Here is a 19,748-nt window from a genome sequence, read left to right as displayed (position 1 = left end):
AGAGCTACTGAGTGTTTTTCTAGCTTATCTACTTGAAACTCGGGAGACATTTACTCATAAATAAAAATGCTCAACAATCAGATATTCAACGTGTCCGAAGCCCCAACTCTCAACATTATATTTAATTCAAATACTAAAAAAATGCTAATGATTTCCCCCAAAGTTCAGGTGGTTGCAAAATAATCAATGACAGAGAACAGGCAAATTATTAAATAGATAAGATCAGAATCAAAATGCAATGATATTTTTTATGTGCTGCAAATGCGATCAGCTTCACATCTCACTTGTACTGCATTACATAATTTAGGAGGGGGGGGGGGGGGGGGGGGGGAGCCGTGTGCACTGATTGTGTAACTGTCATGTTTAAACACTCCTGGTGGCAGCAGTGTCTTCGGCTTGGTGTGTTTTACAGGATGACTCACAGTCTGATGGACAGGCAAATCGATATTTTGACTTTGTCCACTAGATTTCCTCTTACAGGAGGAGAGACGGTAATGGAAGAGGACTGTAAATAAGTGGAAGGTTCTTGACAAATGAATCCATTAACATTTGCCGTGTCGCCTGGCGAGCAGATTTGCTGTTTTATGGAGCAAGAAAAAAGAGCTAGTAAATCTGAGGACGCTGTAAGGGTGAGGAGCTGAGAGCAAGCTGGGGAACACATCTCCCATGATGCAGCACTTTATCTCCCTCCCAAATGGCATCTTTATCTGCCTAAATTAAGTTTTGATTCCTTGCCACATACGGAGCAGCAAATCACTTTTAATACCGATATCAAGAGCAGCAGTAAAGTGTGCCCAAAGCGATGGAAAGCAGCTTTACTGTGTGGCACATGACTGCTGTCGCCGCTATTCACTGTCTCACCGTGGCTCACTGTTGCAAAGTTAAAAAAAAAAAAATCAGCCGCTAACCATTGCTTTGTCTGCAAATCATATTGTGCCATTTGTCATAATTCAAAATCCTCAGTATTCTGGAGCTTGGCACACAGGTTGACTTTACCTAGCTACCATTAACTCTAACGAGGATAAAGGATACCCCTAAAGGTGACTTAATTTATAGCTGTGATTAATTTCCAATTCCATTTTCACTCAGTGATGTTTATCTTTGAAATTAGAGCGAAGCCAGGGTCTATTTGTGAGCATGTGTGTTGCAGTGGGAAAGGGGGATGGGCTTTCCACATAGAAATTGCATTACATTGCCTCTGCATTATCATCAGTCTGCCTGCATATCTCTGTTTGTTTGTCTGCCTATCAATCTGTCTGTCACTGTCGGTCTAATTGATCCACAGGCTGATGGGAGAGACAGAGGTTTTGTGAGTGCTCAGCAGGAGTATGCGATGTCTGACATGAACAGCCCAGAGAGCCGTGTCTCTCTAAAAAACACATGAAGGGTGTGTGAAACTAAGCTAAGAATCTGCAACCATGCTGATAGCTCTGTAAGGCAAAGTTGGGCATGATGCTTTAACTGGATGCCAACATTGTCAAGCTAATTATAATTTTTTGTACAAAAGATGGATATAGACAAGGTGACATCTCTTATAAATTTGGAGGCCTCAGTTCTATTGTAGTGGCTCTTTCCATATTTTAAATGACAGTAGTGAGCTTGCTTAGCAAGGGGGAGTGCATTAGTAAAGGTCAAAGTTCATGATTCAACAACGAGAAAGAGACTGGGCAAAAATGGCATCCATTGGAGAGTTCCAAGGAGAAAACCACTGCTGACCAAAAAGAACGCAAGGGCTCATTTCACATTTGCCAAAAAACATCTTAACAATCCCCAAGACTGTTGGGAAAATGGGATTGATGGGTTAAATGTTCAACTTCTTGGAAGCTCCGATTCTCATTATCTCTGGTTAAAAAAACAAAAAGAAACAAGAAAGATGAAAGAATTGGTCATTCTAAAGTGATTGCTGAATTAAAATGCAACACAGTAACTGGATGCCACCATTGCAACAAGCCAATTCGTGATATTTCTTCCTTCCTTTTTACTTCACAAACTGGAAGTGGAATTATTCCAAAGTGGAAGCATTTAGAAACCATAGCAACTCATCCATGAAGTGAAGTTACCTGTTATTTAAAAAAACGTTGTTATAATGTTCAATGGCCACTATTTTCATGGCGTTACAAGAAAAGGTCAGGGAATCAAAGCTATTGGGATTCAACATCAGGGGACCGTGGCCCTGGTAACTCTTCTAGAAAACAAATAAAAACATTCATCAAGTAGTATTCCAAATGTTTTACAGGACAGCACTGACCCACTTGTGCCTACAGATTAGAAGCAGGAGGATCGTCAAAGACCGCCTTACTAATCCTCTGGGGAACGTGAATGTTTATACGTAATGTAACGGAAATTCACGCATGAAGGTCTGACACAATAGTCACTGGAATTATTTTAAGGAATGTCAACTAACAAAATCTAATAAGTGTTTGTACCATGTGTGTTCTCCCACGCTCAGGGGTAATTTGCATCCTTGTAAGGATCATACACAACTTCCCACTCCTTCCCATACAAACTAACCACTAAAAATACAAGTTACAAGTTTCTAAGGTGGTCAGTGTTTGAGTTTTATGTATTTTTAGATTTATTTTTGATCTAGTTAATTTCTAGGTTGCTGTTTAGTCCTTATTTCTTAGTTGTTTCTGTCATCTCCCCCTGTACTCAGTCTCCCTGGTTCCTGTGTCTTCGTGTCATGTTTCATGTCTATGCGGTTATGTTAAGTTCATGTCATGTTTTATCTCCATGTCTATGTCTCCGTGTTTCCTGTTTTATTTTGGAAGAGTCTGATGTTCTTTGTTCATTGTAGTTAGTGTTACTCTCCCCTGTATTGTCATTATGTTTCATTCTAGTCAGCTGTGTTCTCATGTGTCTCCACTTCCCCTGATCACCTCATGTGTGTATTTAAGTCCTCAGTCTTCTTTTGTTCGTCGTTGTCGTCGTCTTGTCTGTGTACCTCACCGCTGGTCAAATTAAGTGGTTTTCAGGATTCTGTGCAGTTCATGTTTGCCATTTGGTTTGTGTTGTTTTTCATGCAGCCACACGATGAGGTTCCGTGCAGGTCATGTTCATATCTGTTTCGGCACGCCATTTGGTTCACAGTTTCCATGCATCTGCACAGCGTTCTGTTCACAGTGATCATAGTTATTCCTTTCAGTTAGGTTAGTGTTTTTCCAGTTTAGGTTTTTGGTTAGTTGCAGTCTCTGTCCCTGTTATGTTTTGTCCACTCCCCTCTGCATCAGCCCAAATAAAGGCTCGCTTTCAGTTTAAGTTCATTCCCGTCTCCTCGCCTGTGTTCATGCCTGGGTCCACCGCACACACTCTCCACACGGTCTGCCCCCGCTGGCCGTGACAGCATCAGGTTCCCAGAAATATTCTTCTGTGTACTCTCATTATGTAATGCCATTTACATGAAGTAAACATGTAGTTTCAATTTCCTTTTAGATATAGCTATCTTTGGACATGCTTTCCAGTGTAAGCAGTTACTTAGTGGGTCCCAAGAAAATAAAGGCACGGTTAAGGAATGTTTCCTACAATGTTGAAACATCCGTTTAGCAACAGTTCTGTGCACTTATTTCTGGCAAAGGCATGCTAGTGAAAAGAGTTATTTGCTGAGAGGAATTTGTGGGTCAATGTTTCTGTAATACACTGGCTTTTCACTCCTGACACACGGGACACTTCTCAAAAGGTCCAAAGGTCTGTGGCAAATGTTAAAAGACACTTTGCTTAAATGTGTCCCTTAATATTTATCTTATTCATTATGCACAAAGAAAGACTTCCATCACTTCTTTACACTATACAGTAGTTGCCAAATAGAAGGCCGCTAAGCTGCACTGAGAGGCTGTTAATAATTTTCTGATTTACTAAACAACTACAGAATATCTTGGAAGGCCTGCTATAATTCAGGGTGCCGCTTGCTGCTTTCAGGATACGCACCTCAGAGGCTCACGAGAGACGTCAGCGGAGAAAGTCAAAATTTGTTCAAGTTAACAGGCCACAAATAAATGACAGCTCAGTACAGCAGCGGTGTGCAGAAGGACGTTTCAGAAAGCACACATCATTTAACCTTGAATTGCACTGGCTGCAGCAGCGGAGAGCTATGCCACTTTCCACTCCAGTCAGCAAAGAACAGGAAAATGAAGCTATGTGAACCATGACCAGGACTGGATGACTGAGGAGCAAAAAAAAAAAATAAAAAAAATAAAGTGCTATCTAAAGAAAAATAAAAAAATAAAAAAGCTCAATTGTCCAGGGTGGTCCATTTATATGGATACACTGTAATAAAATGGGAATGGTTGGTGATATCAAAGTCCTGTTTGTGGCACATTAGTATATGTGAGGGGGCAAACTCCTCAAGATGGGTGGAGACCATGGTGGCCATTTAGAAGTCGGCCATCTTGGATACAACTTTTGTTTTTTCAATAGGAAGAGGACCATGTGACACATCAAACTTATTGGTAATGTCACAAGAAAAACAATGGTGTGCTTGGTTTCAACGTAACTTTATTCTTTCATGAGTTATTTACAAGTTTCTCTTTGTTCACAGCCATTGACATGTCGAAGAGGATATCTGGTGAACGCAGTAACCCGGTCATTGCAGCAGATTTCAATGCACGACACCCTATGAGACCACCCATCTCCCATGCTACAGTTAGCAAACTGCTTGCTAAGTTTTGTGAAACTGGTTCAGTGTTGGATTTGCCAAAATGTGGACGCAAGAAAACTGTCACTAATGAAGAAACATCAGTGGCTGTCCATCAATGTGCTGCCCATTGTGTTGATGTTTCCCTCTTTATGCACTGAAGCTGGCACGTTCCCTGAGTTTTTCCAGCAAGATGGTGCACCACCACATTATGGGTGCCAGGTCCGAGCATTCCTAGATGAACAGTTTCCTGGAAAGTGGATTGGTCGTCATGGGCCAGTTGAATGGCCCCCAAGGTCTCCCGATCTGACCCCCTTAGACTTTTATCTTTGGGGTCATCTGAAGGCAATTGTCGATGGTGTGAAAATCCGAGATGTGCAACACCTGAAACTACGGATACTGGATGCCTGTGCTGGCATTTCTCCTGTGGTGTTGCTCTCAGTGTGTGAAGAGTGGGAGAAGAGGGTTGTATTGACAATCCAACGCAATGGGACCCACTAGGTTTATATCTGGGACTCTCCACCATTTGACCTTAGAACTGAAGAAGCTTCTCGGATGAGAGGTGAAACGTCTTCAAGCAACTTAAAGAAGTCCAGACGCTTTTCTTTGCAAGCTCCTTTGACAGCCACTGATGTTTCTTCATTAGTGACAGTTTTCTTGCATCCACATTTTGGCAAATCCAACACTGAACCAGTTTAACGGAACTTAGCAAGCAGTTTGCTGACTGTAGCATGGGAGATGGGTGGTCTCGTAGGGTGTCGTGCATTGAAATCTGCTGCAATGACCCGGTTACTGCGTTCACCAGATATCAACACAATTTCGATCCGCTCCTCACGTGTTAACCTCTTCAACATGTCAATGGCTGTGAACAAAGAGAAACTTGTAAATAACTCATGAAAGAATAAAGTTACGTTGAAACCAAGCACACCATTGTTTTTCTTGTGACATTACCAATAAGTTTGATGTGTCACATGGTCCTCTTCCTATTGAAAAAACAAAAGTTGTATCCAAGATGGCCGACTTCTAAATGGCCACCATGGTCACTACCCATCTTGAGGAGTTTGCCCCCTCACATATACTAATGTGCCACAAACAGGACTTTAATATCACCAACCATTCCCATTTTATTACAGTGTATCCATATAAATGGCCCACCCTGTACTTTAACACACTGATGAGTGGTTTGGGATATGGCCCTCATGGTCACAGTGCACCGCCCCCCCAAATGGACATACATGGCAAGATAACACGCCATTCTTGTGCACACGTTGAATCAAGATTATTTAAAGAATGTGGCCGTGGCCTCAGTTTTCTTCACATTACTCGCTCACTCTTCATATCTCAAGCATACAGACCACCTTTGAGACAATGTGAAAGGTGTTGATAACAACAGGAATATATTACTGAGAAGTCACCGTGGACCACCCCCCACATGAGAAATCACCTTGTTGAATCTAAGCTGTTGTGAAATGCTTACTGGCACTCATTTATTTTATAGTGCTCACTCTGAGTTATTTTGTAGCGGCATTGGACTTAAGTCCCTCTCCAAATGTTTTTTTCAGCTCCTTCTGGGGGTTCATGAGATATACATGACCAGATGAGACACATAATCTCTCCAGCATGTTCTAGGTCTTCCCCTGTGCCTCCTACCAGTTGGATGTGCCTGGAAAGCTTCCAGCGAATCCTGATTAGATACCAACTGGACGCCACCTCGACTGTCTGAGCAGCACCCTTCGATATATCGGAGGATGACAACACCTAAAGTAGCATCATCTGCTTATATGTGCAATTTCATTCTTTTGCTCACTATCAATATTTCATCTCCATAGGTGGAACCAGAACAAACAGGTACATCCACAGCTTTCTTAGCACCACAGGGTTCACCCTGCATTTTACCCTAACTCACAACCAAAATAAAAACAATTGGCAAAAACTTGAAGGTACTGGTTGCTTCACATTTTATTCAAAACTCGTTCCAGTGTGTGATAAAGCCAACATATTCCTAAATCAGACCACACCATTCCTCCCCAGCTGCACCTTTAAAGCTTGTCCATGAAAATCACAAACAGAATCTGTGATAAAGGAGGACGCCGGTGGAGGCTGACACCAACTAGGAGTGCCACTTCCTGCCAAGAATACAGATACAGCTGCAGCTTCTTAGTAGCCCCCTACAAAACTTCTTGAGGTCATAAGACATTTCTACAAAACACACGCAGACTGCTTGGACTTGGTTTAGCTGGTCCTCTTTTGACAGGTGAAAGAAGAAACTGCCCTGTCCTTCCTGAATTTCAGGTTGAAAAGTGAGGAAGTGAGTTTTGTCTATTCCTAGGTCTCATCTTGCTTATAATCTATTTCGTTAACCACAGTCAAAATTTAGAACAATCTGCCATTTCATAAGTTCATATTGCGCAAAGTGTAACACTTGTACTTGTTTTGGTGAGTATGTGATAATGTTCAGGCTAAAAGTGGGCAACACCTAGCCTTAATATAACCATGCTATTGACAAAAGGTTGTTGGAAAGAGTCCACATATTCAGGTCTATATTCAAAAACCTCAAAGCCCCTCTGATTCACTTTAGTGATTTTCAATAAAACAAATACACTCAACGGATTATTCAAATTCAAATTCAAATTTTATTTGTCACACACACGCAACCATACACAGTATGACATGGGGGTGAAATGCTTGTAGCTGTACAATGCCCGACCATTAAATGACAGAAGAAAAGTTCTACAATATTTACAATTTACTACAAAAATTTACAAATTAACTTAGGAATTTACAGTAAAGAATGTGCAAATAGCAGAAGAGATTATAAAGATAAGGATTATAAATTATAGGAATTATAGGATTATAGGAAATGTGTGGTGGTGCGTGTGGTGACGTGTGTGAGAGTCCAGTCTTATAGTGACGTGTTTGGGAGAGTCCAGTCTACACCTGGTTCAGGCCCCGAATAGCCTGGGGGAAGAAGCTCCTCTTCATTCTCTCTGTTTTGGCCTTAAGGGAGCGGAAGCGCTTCCCAGACCTCAACAGTGAGAAGAGTCCATTGTTGGGATGGGAGAGGTCCATCATAATCTTCCTAGCTTTGGACTTGCACCGCTTGGTGTAGATGGACAGCAGGTCAGGGAGCTCTGATTGAATGATGCGTTCTGCCGAGCGCACCACCCTTTGCAGATCTCGTCTGTCCTGCTTGGTGCTGTTCCCAAACCAGGTGCAGATGTTTGACGTCAGGACGCTCTCGATGGTGCAGGAGTAGAAGTTCTTGAGCACCTTCAGTGGCAGATGGAAGTCTCTAAGTCTTCTGAGGAAGAAGAGACGCTGACGGGCTTTCTTAACCAGGGTGTTGATGTGACAGGACCATGACAGGTCCTGAGTGATGTGGACACCCAGGTATCGGAAACTGTCCACTCTCTCCACTGGCGTGCCACTGATGATGAGGGGTTTGTAATTCCTCACCTGCTTTGTAGTGAAGTCCACGATCAGCTCCTTAGTCTTGCTGATGTTTAGGAGGAGGTTATTCTCCTGGCACCAGGTCTCCAGGTTCCTAATCTCCTCCAGGTAGGCCGTCTCGATGTTGTCGGAGATCAGGCCCACAACAGCAGTGTCGTCAGCAAACTTGACAATGGAGGTGGTGTCGGATGTGGCTACACAGTCATAAGTGTACAGTGAGTACAGCAGGGGGCTTAAAACACAGCCCTGAGGCACTCCAGTGCTGAGTGAGATGGAGGGGGAGACTTGTTTTCCCACCCTCACTGATTGGGGTCTGTCTGTGAGGAAGTTGAGGATCCACTGACACAGTGATGAGCTGAGTCCTAGATCCGTCAACTTGGTGAAAAGCTTAGAGGGAATTATTGTGTTGAATGCTGAACTGTAGTCCACGAATAGCATCCTAACATAATTCCCTCTGCCAGTGTCCAGGTGACTCAGGGATGTGTGGAGCAGGTGAGATATGGCATCGTCTGTGGAACGATTAGTCCGGTAAGCAAACTGAAGTGAGTCGATGGTGGGAGGAAGTGAAGAAGTGATGTGATCTCTCATCAGTCTTTCAAAACACTTCATCACAATTGAAGTCAGCCGTTTGTTGTTTTAATTGCTGCGGCGTCGAAGCGAGCATAAAACGTGTTCAGCTCATCAGCCAGTGAAGCATCGGCATTCATCATTGAAGAAGCTGGTCGTTTATAGTCCGTTATAGTCCGCAGTCCTTTCCACAGGCTCCTAGAGTCGCACTGTCGTAGCTGTGACTCTAGTTTTTCCCCGTAGCTCCGCTTTGCCTTTCGGACCGCGCTGCGCACGTTGTAGGACGCAGCCTTGTATAGGTCCATATTACCGGAGACGAGCCCTTCATTGTAGGCAGCGGTGCGTGATCTCAGAGCGTCGCGGATGTTTTTATCCACCCACGGCTTCTGGTTGGGAAACGTTCGGATGATAGTTCTTTCTGCTGTGTCGTCCGCTAGTTTCCCGATAAATCCCACAACCGCTTCCGTAAACATGTTGATGTCATCAGAGCTGCGCCGAAACATGTCCCAGTCTGCGTCATCCAGTGCGTCCTGCAGCGCGGCCACCGATTGGTCCGTCCAGCGAGCGACCTCCCTCCTGATTGGTGGTTGCTGCTTTAGCCTTTGTTTGTAAGCAGGTATGAGGAAGATGGCGGAATGGTCTGATTTTCCAAATGCCGGCAGGGGCTGAGCCTTGTAACAGTTCTTGAACGGGGTGTAGCAGTGGTCTAATGTCCTCGTGCCCCGGGTGGGGCAGTTGATGTGCTGGTGAAGGTTGTGAAATGTCCGTTTGAGATTCACTCTGTTAAAATCTCCCATAACAATGAGTGCTGCATCTCGGTGAAGTGTTTGTTGATGTGTGAGAGCCTCATGTAGCTCACATAAGGCAGTGTCCGAGTCCGCGTGAGGCGGAATGTAAACAGTGCAGGCAATGACCGCAGTGAATTCCCGAGGGAGATAGAAAGGGCGACACTTAACGATCAAAAGCTCCAGATTGGGCGAGCAAGAGCGTGTGAGTGGGGAGATGTTTGTGCTGTCGCACCATCTGTTGTTCACCATCAAACACACTCCACCACCTCTTTTCTTCCCCGACTCCATTGTCCTGTCTATGCGGTAAACCGAAAAGAACCCCGTCGGCTGCACGGCGTGGTCTGGTATCGCTGGGTTCAGCCAAGTCTCGGTGAAGCAGAGGAGGTTGCAGTCCCGAATGTCTCTCTGGAACTTGATTCTGGCTCTGAGGTCATCAAGCTTGTTCTCGATGGATTGAACATTGGCTAGCAGGATACTGGGCATGGGTGCGCGGTGTGCGCGAGCCCGTAGCCTGTTCCTGATGCCGGCTCTTTTACCTCGAGGCCGTCGCTTAGGGTCGCGTCCTTTGTTCTCTCTCAGGATCTCCTTTGGCCAGGTTGGGTCCGGAGTTAAACATGGTGAAATGTTCGTGTACTGCAGACCAATAGAAACCAAAGTGTCTCTACTGTAGCGGATTTGTGTGTTTTGCATGATGCCCATGCAAGATTATCGCAGATATAGCAAAAAGTGACGAAAAAGTGGAGAAGTTAGGGCAGAGCATCCAGCACGGCAGCCGACCTCACCGGCGCCATTTTAAAGTTATGTACAGAATATGTAGACTATATACCTATCATTCCTTTCAGAAGACTGAATTACTCAAATGCATATACATATATATATATATATATGTATATATATGTATATGTATATATATATATATGTGTGTGTGTGTGTGTGTGTGTGTGTGTGTGTGTGTGTGTGTGTGTGTGTGTGTGTGTGTGTGTGTGTGTGGACATCACCATACAGTCCTGTGAAAAAGTATGTAGCACCTTCCTGATTTCTTATTTTTTGCATATTAGTCAAACTTACATGTATCAGGTCATCAAATGCATTTTATTAATAAACAAACATAACCTGAATAAACTTTAAAAAGGGATTTTTTAAAATGATGATGATTTAAGTGAAGAAGAGCCCCAATCTTCTTTGCATAGTTGTTTAATTCAGCCACACAGAAACATGTTGAGCATGAAAGACCTGCTTAAGATTGTGTTCTGTGTGGTCAGCAGAGTTTTTCACCTCGAAACTCTCCCATGGATTTTTCTTTTGTGACCTCCTAGATGAGTTGTTGATGTGCTCTTGGAGTAGTTTTATGAGGCTGGCCACTCCTGGGAAGGTTCGCCACTGTTCCAAGTTTTCTCCATCTGTGGATAATGTCTCTATCTGTGGTTCACTTGAGTCCCAAAGCCTTAGAAATGGCGTTGTAGCCCTTTTTAAACTGATAGATGTCAATGACTTTGTTTCTCATCTGTTTTTGAGTTTCTTTAAATTGTAACATGTGTTGGTTTTTGAGATCTTTTAGCCTACTTTACTTTTTCAGACAGGTTCTTCTTAAGTGATTTCTTGATTCAGCAGCTCTGGCAGTAATCAGGCCTGGGTGTGGCCAGTGAAGTTCACCCTCACCTTTCCAAAAGGTGTGCTTAATTACAATTCATTTTTGATTTAACAAGGGGGACAATTACTTAGCCAGGTAGGGTTGGATAGCTTTTTGCCTTAATAAATGAAATCATCATTTAAAAGCTGCATTTTGTATTTACTTGGGTTTTCCTGATCTAATATTACAGTTTGTTAGATGATGTGAAACATTTAAGTCTGACAAATGTGCAAAAACTTAAGAATTCAGGATGCAGACAAATACTTTTTTCACAGCACTGTGCATAAAAAGGATTACAGAGAAGGGGGGAATACTGTGTTTCTTGAATTAGATTCATATTTGAAAAGTTTAATTTTGGTACAGAGATAGTGTCAAGTTCACATGCCACATTAATCACAGTGCCGGGAGCATTGCCTAGGCATCTCTGATGCATATGCAATTACTTATCAGCTTTTATTGAAATGACTGAAACAAATTTCCCCCTGCAAAGCAAAAGTCATGTATATGTCTGTGTGTCTCTGTGTGTGGGTTTGAAAGTCTGCGAGGCTGAGCTCATCATCGATCAGGTTTTGTGACATGCTATTATTACTTCTAAATAAAGCAGAAAATGGAAGCACCTATTTGCACTATACTGGTAGGGAATATAAGAAACATTTTGTGCTCTACTGTGCAGGAAAAAATTCTTCTGATTTATTCTGCTACTTTATGTTGTAGCTGTGTAAACAAGGAAATGTGCAGTTATAGGTGATGGATGCTTGTGACTAAAAAGTGGCCGTATCTATGTGGGGATCATTTTCATGTTTTAGATGTCTGAGTTGTTGTCTCCTTTTAATCAACAAAAACCCTCAAACCTTTTACCAACTTCTGCGATACTTTAAATTCTCAAGTGGTTATCCTCATTCCCCGCTGAAAACCAAACAAAATTTAGATGTATGAAAAAAATTATTTTGTTTTTTCTTCTTTCCTCTCCAGTTAATCATCTCATAGCCGCTTGTACTTATTTTGTGACCCTTTGCCAGAGAGCAGTGGGGATAAGGGAGTGGGTATTCAGGTTTTTCTTAATGTGCGGTGGAAGACCAGGGGAAATATTTTGTTTTTAAGGAGCCAGAAGTTCTTGTATTTATTTTAAAAGTCTTGAATAATTTATTTGGTCATTGGCTGCTTTTTCACATATTTTCAGTCCAGTCCTTGTACCATACTATTTTCAGAGCAATGTGTTTGTTTGTTCAACAACTTAAAACTGACCTATAAGGACACCTATGAATTAGCATATCTCAGCATGGTGTGTTGTTTTTTGTTTTTTTTTCCTTACAAAAAAAACAAAAGCCTGAGGAAACTGAAATAGGAAAAAATCCAGATCACAGAGCTGTCACGGGACCTGACAGATGTGGTCTTGCAGGATAAGTAGCTGTCAAGAAGCCATTTTTAAGAAAGGGCAACAGGGAGAAAAAACTGAGGTATTCCAAATTACACCAAAACTGGTGTGAAAATCAATGGCGATATGTCTGATGGAATGATGAATTGAAATTTGAAGTATATGGTCAGTATGAAGTTTATCGTCAGTTTGAATGGAAGAGAGGTACAACGGTGAGTGTCTACAGGCATCTGTAAAACACAGTGGAGGCTCTGTCATTGTTTGGGGCTGCGTTTCAGCCAGTGGTGTTGGAGATCTTGTCAATATTGATGGAATTATGAATGCAGAAAGTACAGTGAGATTTTGAGCCACCTTATAGTGTCTGATTGGCCAGTGCTTTATTTTTTTTTTTAGCAATACAATGATCCCAAACGCACTGGCAGTAAAAGCATACCTGGTTAGAAAAACACCCAATGGAACACTATCACTCATGGATTGTCCTCCCCAGAGCCCGGACCTCAGCATTACTGAAGCTGTTTGGCATCAACATATTGACTTTTAAGCTTATATACTGTATTTCCACGTATGTTTGCACATTTCAGTAAACCTTCCCATTTTCCTTGCAAAATATAAAGAAATTAAGGGTGACTAAATATTTTTGCAAAGTACTCTTAAATTAACGACTTATATCATATATGTAGGGGGGAGTTTGTTGATGTTATGGTGCTGATCTGTATTTCTAAAGTTCAAATGGAGGTAAAAACATTTTCACTGCGCATCTCTAAGCCTTACTACACATATATGAGTATTTAAAATCGTTTTTAAAAAACAATATTGAAATGGGCTTAAACAGCTTAAAAGGATTTCCCCTAATGATACTTTAGTTTTGGATGCAGGAATTTACGCGCAAGTACAAGCGTTACATAACGGATTCCACTGCATACACTCATATTTCTGTTAATCTAATTTCTGTCTCGTAGTCTAACCTGGATGAATGTGTGATTAAAATTCTCAGCTGAAAAAAAAAATCAGCATCCATTCCTCGCTGCTGTCCGGGCCAGGTTTTGATGCAGTGCCGCCACTTGCCGGAGCACTTGGATTGGCTGAAGGAGCAAGGTAGCCCGCAGAGACGGCTCCTTGCCCTGGTTCGTTCAGTGCCGTCAGTGGAGCGCTGGAGACGCGGTGCACGCACACACACTGCTCTCTCTCACTGCACGAGTGAAAAAGGGTTCTGCACAGACTCGGACTCTGCTGGACGGACTTTGCTTTCATGTGGGAGCATGAATTTGCCGTCAGAACATCGATCCACACCTCTAGCAAGTGAACCTTTAGAGGGAAAAGCAAGCGGATACAGATTTTAATGCAACATCCTCTGTGACAGAGGGCGATGCACCCACCTCTTGTTTCATAAAGTGTCACATGTTTGCAAAAACACTGCGCTGGATATATTTTGTCGAAAGCTATTTTTTCTTTCTTTTACGCCCGGGTTGTGAGGGTTTGTGGAGTGCTGCGCAGCGTAACGAGGGACACCAGCGCGCATTTCATATCAATTTCTCAGTGACTGGGACTCGCCTTAGAGCGTAGTTTGACTCCTCATCATGGGGTACTCTGCGCGGACTGACAGAGAAGGAGGAAGATCGCCGAGATCCTGTCCAGAGATGCCGACCGTATCCTGGCTTTTGCTTTTCCTTCTGGTTGACATCGGTGTAGCTCAAGGTAAACTTTAAAGTGTATTCTTCACCAGTGAACCTTTTGGCTTTGCTCTCAGGAAAACTTTTATGAACTCTCGTGGCGCTGTTGTGGTGGGCAAGACAAAACGGAATCATAATTAGTCACACTCCTAATAGAAGAATACAGTGTGCCACTTCATGCCCCCGAAGTTCGGCTGTACTAGAAATAATAGGCTGTAGCCTTCATTAAAGCAGGCTGCCTACTGCTAAGCAGTTTTATGTGAGGTAAATATGAAGATACTACATCCAAAGAAGCCTTCACTGGGGGAAAAAAGTTTTTATTCAATAATTTATATTAACTACGCTTTGCACTTGGAAACCAAAGCATCACAGCCCTGCATCTGTTTCTCCGAGGAAAGAAATGGAGAAGTGTTGCTTTGAAGCTCAAGAGATGCCCTTAATATTGTGGCTGTTGCTTTAAATCTTCCTAAACCGTTAAAGATTTTAGTGTAGGCACACAAAAAAATAGCATTACACATAAAAAAAAACGTGTTAGAAAACTGTAATTAGCCACAAGAACCCTGAATCACAGCAAGTTATTACAGGTAAAATATAACATGTAGACCATTACCTGCAGTCATATTAGAATATTCCTGTTCGGGCTGCTATTAATCAAATCAAGAAAGCTGAACTTCCATTCATTCTCATATTATTCAATCTTACTCAGTGTTGATTGATGACTGCTGTAATCCCCAAATTAGAGGTCCACTATTTGAAAACAATCAGATCATCTAAGAATGAAGAATGATCTCAAAGCCCAGTGAAGCTAGTAATGCTTAAATGATCTTGACTTTTTGCTCAGGAGAATGTCTAATTAAATAAGGAAGTTTCAGTCGTGAAGTGAAGTTTGCCAAGAAAATCTTCAACACCCCCCCCCCCCACACACACACACATATCTCGGCAGCGAGCTTTAATTTGTCATTATGCTTGGTTTCAATCAGTAAGCAGATTTACAAAACCTCTCCTTCAAAGAATTGCCTGGTGAAAGATGTTTCTGTAAACTGCAGAGTGGCTGTCAGTCACAGAAATCTTGGAGATAATGCCACAACACTTGAAGCCATTTACTTAATCTTCTTTCTACCGTGCAAGATTGTCAAACAAAGGGAGCTGAGAAAAAGCCATCTGTGTTAGGATTTAGTGTTCACTATGTGTTTGTGCATGTGTATCAGACGCCAAGAGTGTATGTCTGTGGAATTAAGGTAGGTGGTCTGTCTTGTCTGGAATCTACTGTTGTCTGAATAACATGATGAGATGGAGGGGAGGGGATGAGAGGGGAGGTTTGACCATTTCAGATATACTCCCTTCTGCAGTGACATCATGAACAGTTAGGGGTTTTTTTTTGTGAGGCTTCAGTGTTCATGCAAAAGTGTTACAAGCTCAAATTGAAGTCTAAGCACATATCCCAGACAGGGGAAGAGGGTCTGTGAGCAACCTTATCTAGCTGCTCCAGACCTTCATCTCACTCCTACATAGTTAATGAGCAAGAAGAGGAAGAGGAAGAAAGAGAGAGGGAAAAAACCCCAGCACAGGTCCAGTTTCTGAAGGGCATGGTGAGATGACATAATACCCATTCCAAAACCCCAGAGAGCCCTGTGCCATTGACTGGATGGGAATACGAACAAGGTTCTTATCTGTCCATTAAGAAGTCGATACACTAGGAGAACATTGTTTGAGCCTAATTAATGGGCCTCGCTATTTTGGGGCACTGATGAGCTCTACACATTTTCTAATCGCTGGAGAGTCACTTCTTCAGTGTAAAACTACTGGTGATCAAAGTGGCTCACTTACCCGGGCGCTCTCTGTAACGCTGTGCTTCTACTCGCAGCTCTTCAGACCTACTTTCTGTGGCTGTAAATATGTGTTTACAGTTTTTATTTATTTTTTGAGAGTGCTTTCTAATCCTCTAGACAGAGGCGAGCACCGGGAAGTGATCCTTCTCATTAACCTGCTGGACTCTTCAGAAAGGAGACAAGTTGAGACAGATATATGCAATGAGCTGCCAGGAAAGTAGCTGAGGGCTCTGACAGCAGCTTGATTTGAAACCCTTGGTGCAAGAAAAGATACAATTCAGTTGGAGGTGTCAGAGCTCCACCGTACTGTTAAAGCTGATGGAGGATGTCAAGTTCTTACAGGGAACATATGGAATAGCTGCTCTGATAAAAGATTTATTGGCAGGTGTGCAATCAGGTTGTATTTTTAATTATTATTATTATTTTTTTAAATCTTGGAAAAAAACCAAGACATCTGAGATTAAACAGTTATTGTGCCGCATTCAATTTAGCAGTGGATCCTCTCTTTTCCGTCACATTCTGCCCCGCCCTAAAAGTCCAAACTCCCTCACCATTGGGCTGTGGCTCATTTTAGTCCAGTTCACATTTATTTATCCAGGTTTATTAAAATAAAAAAAAATCAATAAATGCATATTAACCATATATGCTGCTCAATAGTCTTTAGTGGGTAACATGCATGTGTTGTGCTACATGCATGATAAGGGAGGGAAAATCACTTTTTTAAGGTGTTTCCTTTTTCTCGATTTCCTTTCATTTCCATGGCTGACCTTAACGCTGGCATTTATATAGTGTACCTCTTGTGTTAGGCAGTGGATACATGGGCGCTGGCATTCCTGGGATTAGTTCAGTTTTTCCACAGCGCTGTTCTCGTGCTGCCTCTCACACCATGTTTCTGTCTCTCCTGCCTCTCCACTTTCTGATGATGTGTCCTCTGAGGATTGTTTATGGAGAGAAAAAGTTAAAGGACAGCTATGGTTTCAGATATATTGTAACTCATACACAGTGAGGCTTCTTTGTTTTCCTTGTACGACACACTCGTTCAGCTTTTAGGCTACTTCTGTGTGCTTCGTAAAGAATGCAGGTAAATGTGAATGTTGTTTTTTTTGTTTTTTTCCCTGCCTATTATTATTCTAAGAGGCTTCCCCTGGGGCTGCTAACATTACAACCATAGAGGTCATTATATAAACTGGGTCTACATGCACAATGAGAGCATTGTGCGAAGAAGCAGTACATATAAATGACCTCCTGTGATAGCCTTTGCCATCAATGCAAGCTCGCAGTACGTGATATTTAAAGCAAATTTATGTAACTGAAGGATTTTGTGTAAGTGAAGGAAATTAAGATTGAGCTGTGATGTGCACAGGTGAACGAAGAGAGCAAAGTAAAAAAAAAAAAAAGTGTGTACACAGTATGGCTGTGTGAGGTCACAGTTGCATGCTGGTTGCGATTTAAGCCAGACGGAGCCTGGTAGCGAGTGATAATTACTGTGAAAAGTAGCTGCTGAGTTTGCTTCCTTGCTCTACTTGATGTCATATGCTATTGTTATGAACGCAAAAAATATACTCTGTTGCTATTTTGGGGCCGGGAACAGCTGTGGCGGCGGACACGAATACTGTCTGTCATTGCACTCAGGCCTGTCGTGAAGATTTTTTTAATTTACTTTGGTTATGTGTTCACATTCCCCTTTAGTTCAAGTCTTCTATCTAAGCATTTTTTGGCCAGTTCATCAGAATGCCTCGGTTTGATTATTTTGTGCCTTTTCTTTTCTTTTCCAATCTTACTACAGCACTTGAACTTTTACTTTTACCTCAGTTTGATGATGCAAATATGGCAGAGTACCAAATGATGTCTAAATCAGTCACATTTTTATAGATGGTTCACAAAGTGGGGTCTGGGGACCCCCGGGGAACGTGACCCATATCCAAGGATAATTTTCTATAAATAACTGAAGTGTTCTATGTCATTAAAAACTGCATGTGATCAGTCGGTGACCATTTATGTCAACAAAAAATATTATGCCAACCAAAAATATTGTGTCCATTACTCCCTCCCCCATTATCAAAATAAAGCCAAAAGAAACTCTGACATTGTGATACATCATGTCAGTTTCTCATGAAACCACTCACATCTCTTAGGGTGTGGGGAACCATTCCTGCTGCTATATACTCATTAGCCAGCTTGCTAGCCTTCCATCATCAAGAGTCAAGCCAGTCGACATTTTGAGTAACACTAAGCCTAAAATCCCTAAACTCAAGGGGACCACTGGGATTTTTCTTTCTCTCCCTCCTAATGGGCCTAAAAACATTAAACTGGCTAATGTTTCAAATAATGTGTATATATAATGGCTCACTGGGATTACCTCTTTAAACTGTACAAGTTCAACACACAGTAATCCCAGTTAGTGGATATTTAGCTCTGCCCCACCCACCTTCTATTCAAACCTTCTGTTTGTTAGAGACAGCCAATCTGAAGAATGTGAGAGGAGTTAATACGGCTTTGTTTCCGACGGTGGATAAACCGAGGCACGCTATAAGATTAATAAGTAATATGTGATTGAATCATGCAAAGCTGCTCCAGTAGAATCCTTGGATAAACTGTGGACCTGGAAATGAGCATATTAAGACCACCATAATCTCCCCTCAAAACCACTAGAATGTAAATTCCTTATCAGAGAGTTAAAAACTTAAAATTTCCTATAAATTCTGCCTTGTTTTTCTCAACTTATGTTAAAATGTAATCCCTGATCATCAGCATAATAGAAAGTTGAAGCTCCTTGTAAACTAAACCTAAACGTTTTCTTTTTCCTACTGAGTTTTGTGTTAATGCTTCCATGCAGTTTTGATGTGTTGTGCTCATACTGCATGCCTTTAAAGCAATTTACAATTTAGCATTGCGAGTATACTTGATTTGTGGGGTGAATAATAATGTTCTCAGATTGCCGTGTGCTAAAATCTTGAAGTAAATGAAAAGAGATTTGGGGAGGGGGGACTTCAGAGAGGGACAGAAAGATTAGAGGTGAGGAGGAGGAGAGGGACCTCGAGGCAGGAGAGGGTGGGTGAGAGAAAAGGGTGAAAGCAAGATATGGAGTGAGGACAGGGACAGGCTTGGAAGGAGAAGAGAGTGTGTCATTAATCACCCTGTGTGACACTCTCAACTACAGGGGAGCTTCACAGTGCAACATTCACTCCTATTAGCAGTCCATTAGCAGAACTCGGCACAAGTAGCAGCACTTGACAAGCAGGCCTTTGCCAGGGAGGGTGACTTGTGTCTCAATACAATGCATGCTGCACCACCTAGATTGCGGGCGTGCATGATTTTTCTTTTTAGGGTACAGTAAGTTGGAGTGCACCACAAGGCAGAAATTACTCGCATACTGTAGGCTACGGACAGCAAATGAAAATAATTGTATAAAAGGTCCCACTTTCAATTACGTTGCTGGATGAGATCGGAGATAATGATTGTGAAGACGACGATAGTGGTGACCTGATTTCCTACCTGCTGTACACCCTTTGCCAGAAAGCGGCTCTCCAAAGTTGAGATGGCTGATGCATTAGAGGTACAGTCATTTCTCATTCAAAGGCTTGTTGGCCTCTTACTAGCCAAGAGCCCTGTGATTACAGGAGCCTCGGCAAGGGAGGGAAGGGGGTGTGGACCACTGTCCCTGCTCTTGATCTACAGTTCATTTATGATTAAAGATCAGAGCCGGCAGTCAGAAAATCAGGGGTTGAGGTGGGGTACAGAGGAGGACAGAGCCAAAGGGAGAGAGAGAAGTGATTATGAGTTAAGTGGCCCTTCTCATGCCATTATAA

General features: G+C 42.3%; 1 protein-coding gene across 2 annotated transcripts in view; it reads left to right on the top strand.

The window, feature by feature from the left end:
* Positions 1-13,549: 13,549 nt before the first annotated feature.
* unc5cb (unc-5 netrin receptor Cb) overlaps positions 13,550-19,748 on the top strand; it is a 126,136-nt gene continuing 119,937 nt past the window's right edge. For both annotated transcript variants that reach the window (XM_024803382.2, XM_024803381.2), the window contains exon 1: positions 13,550-14,135. In XM_024803382.2, the coding sequence (XP_024659150.1) occupies positions 14,018-14,135 (118 nt within the window). In that variant the 5' untranslated portion in view covers positions 13,550-14,017. The remainder of the gene's footprint in view (positions 14,136-19,748) is intronic.

Source organism: Maylandia zebra, linkage group LG7, assembly GCF_041146795.1.
Source record: "Maylandia zebra isolate NMK-2024a linkage group LG7, Mzebra_GT3a, whole genome shotgun sequence".
In the NCBI taxonomy this organism is placed as follows: Eukaryota; Metazoa; Chordata; class Actinopteri; order Cichliformes; family Cichlidae; genus Maylandia; species Maylandia zebra.
This window is presented reverse-complemented; position numbering and strand designations above follow the sequence as displayed.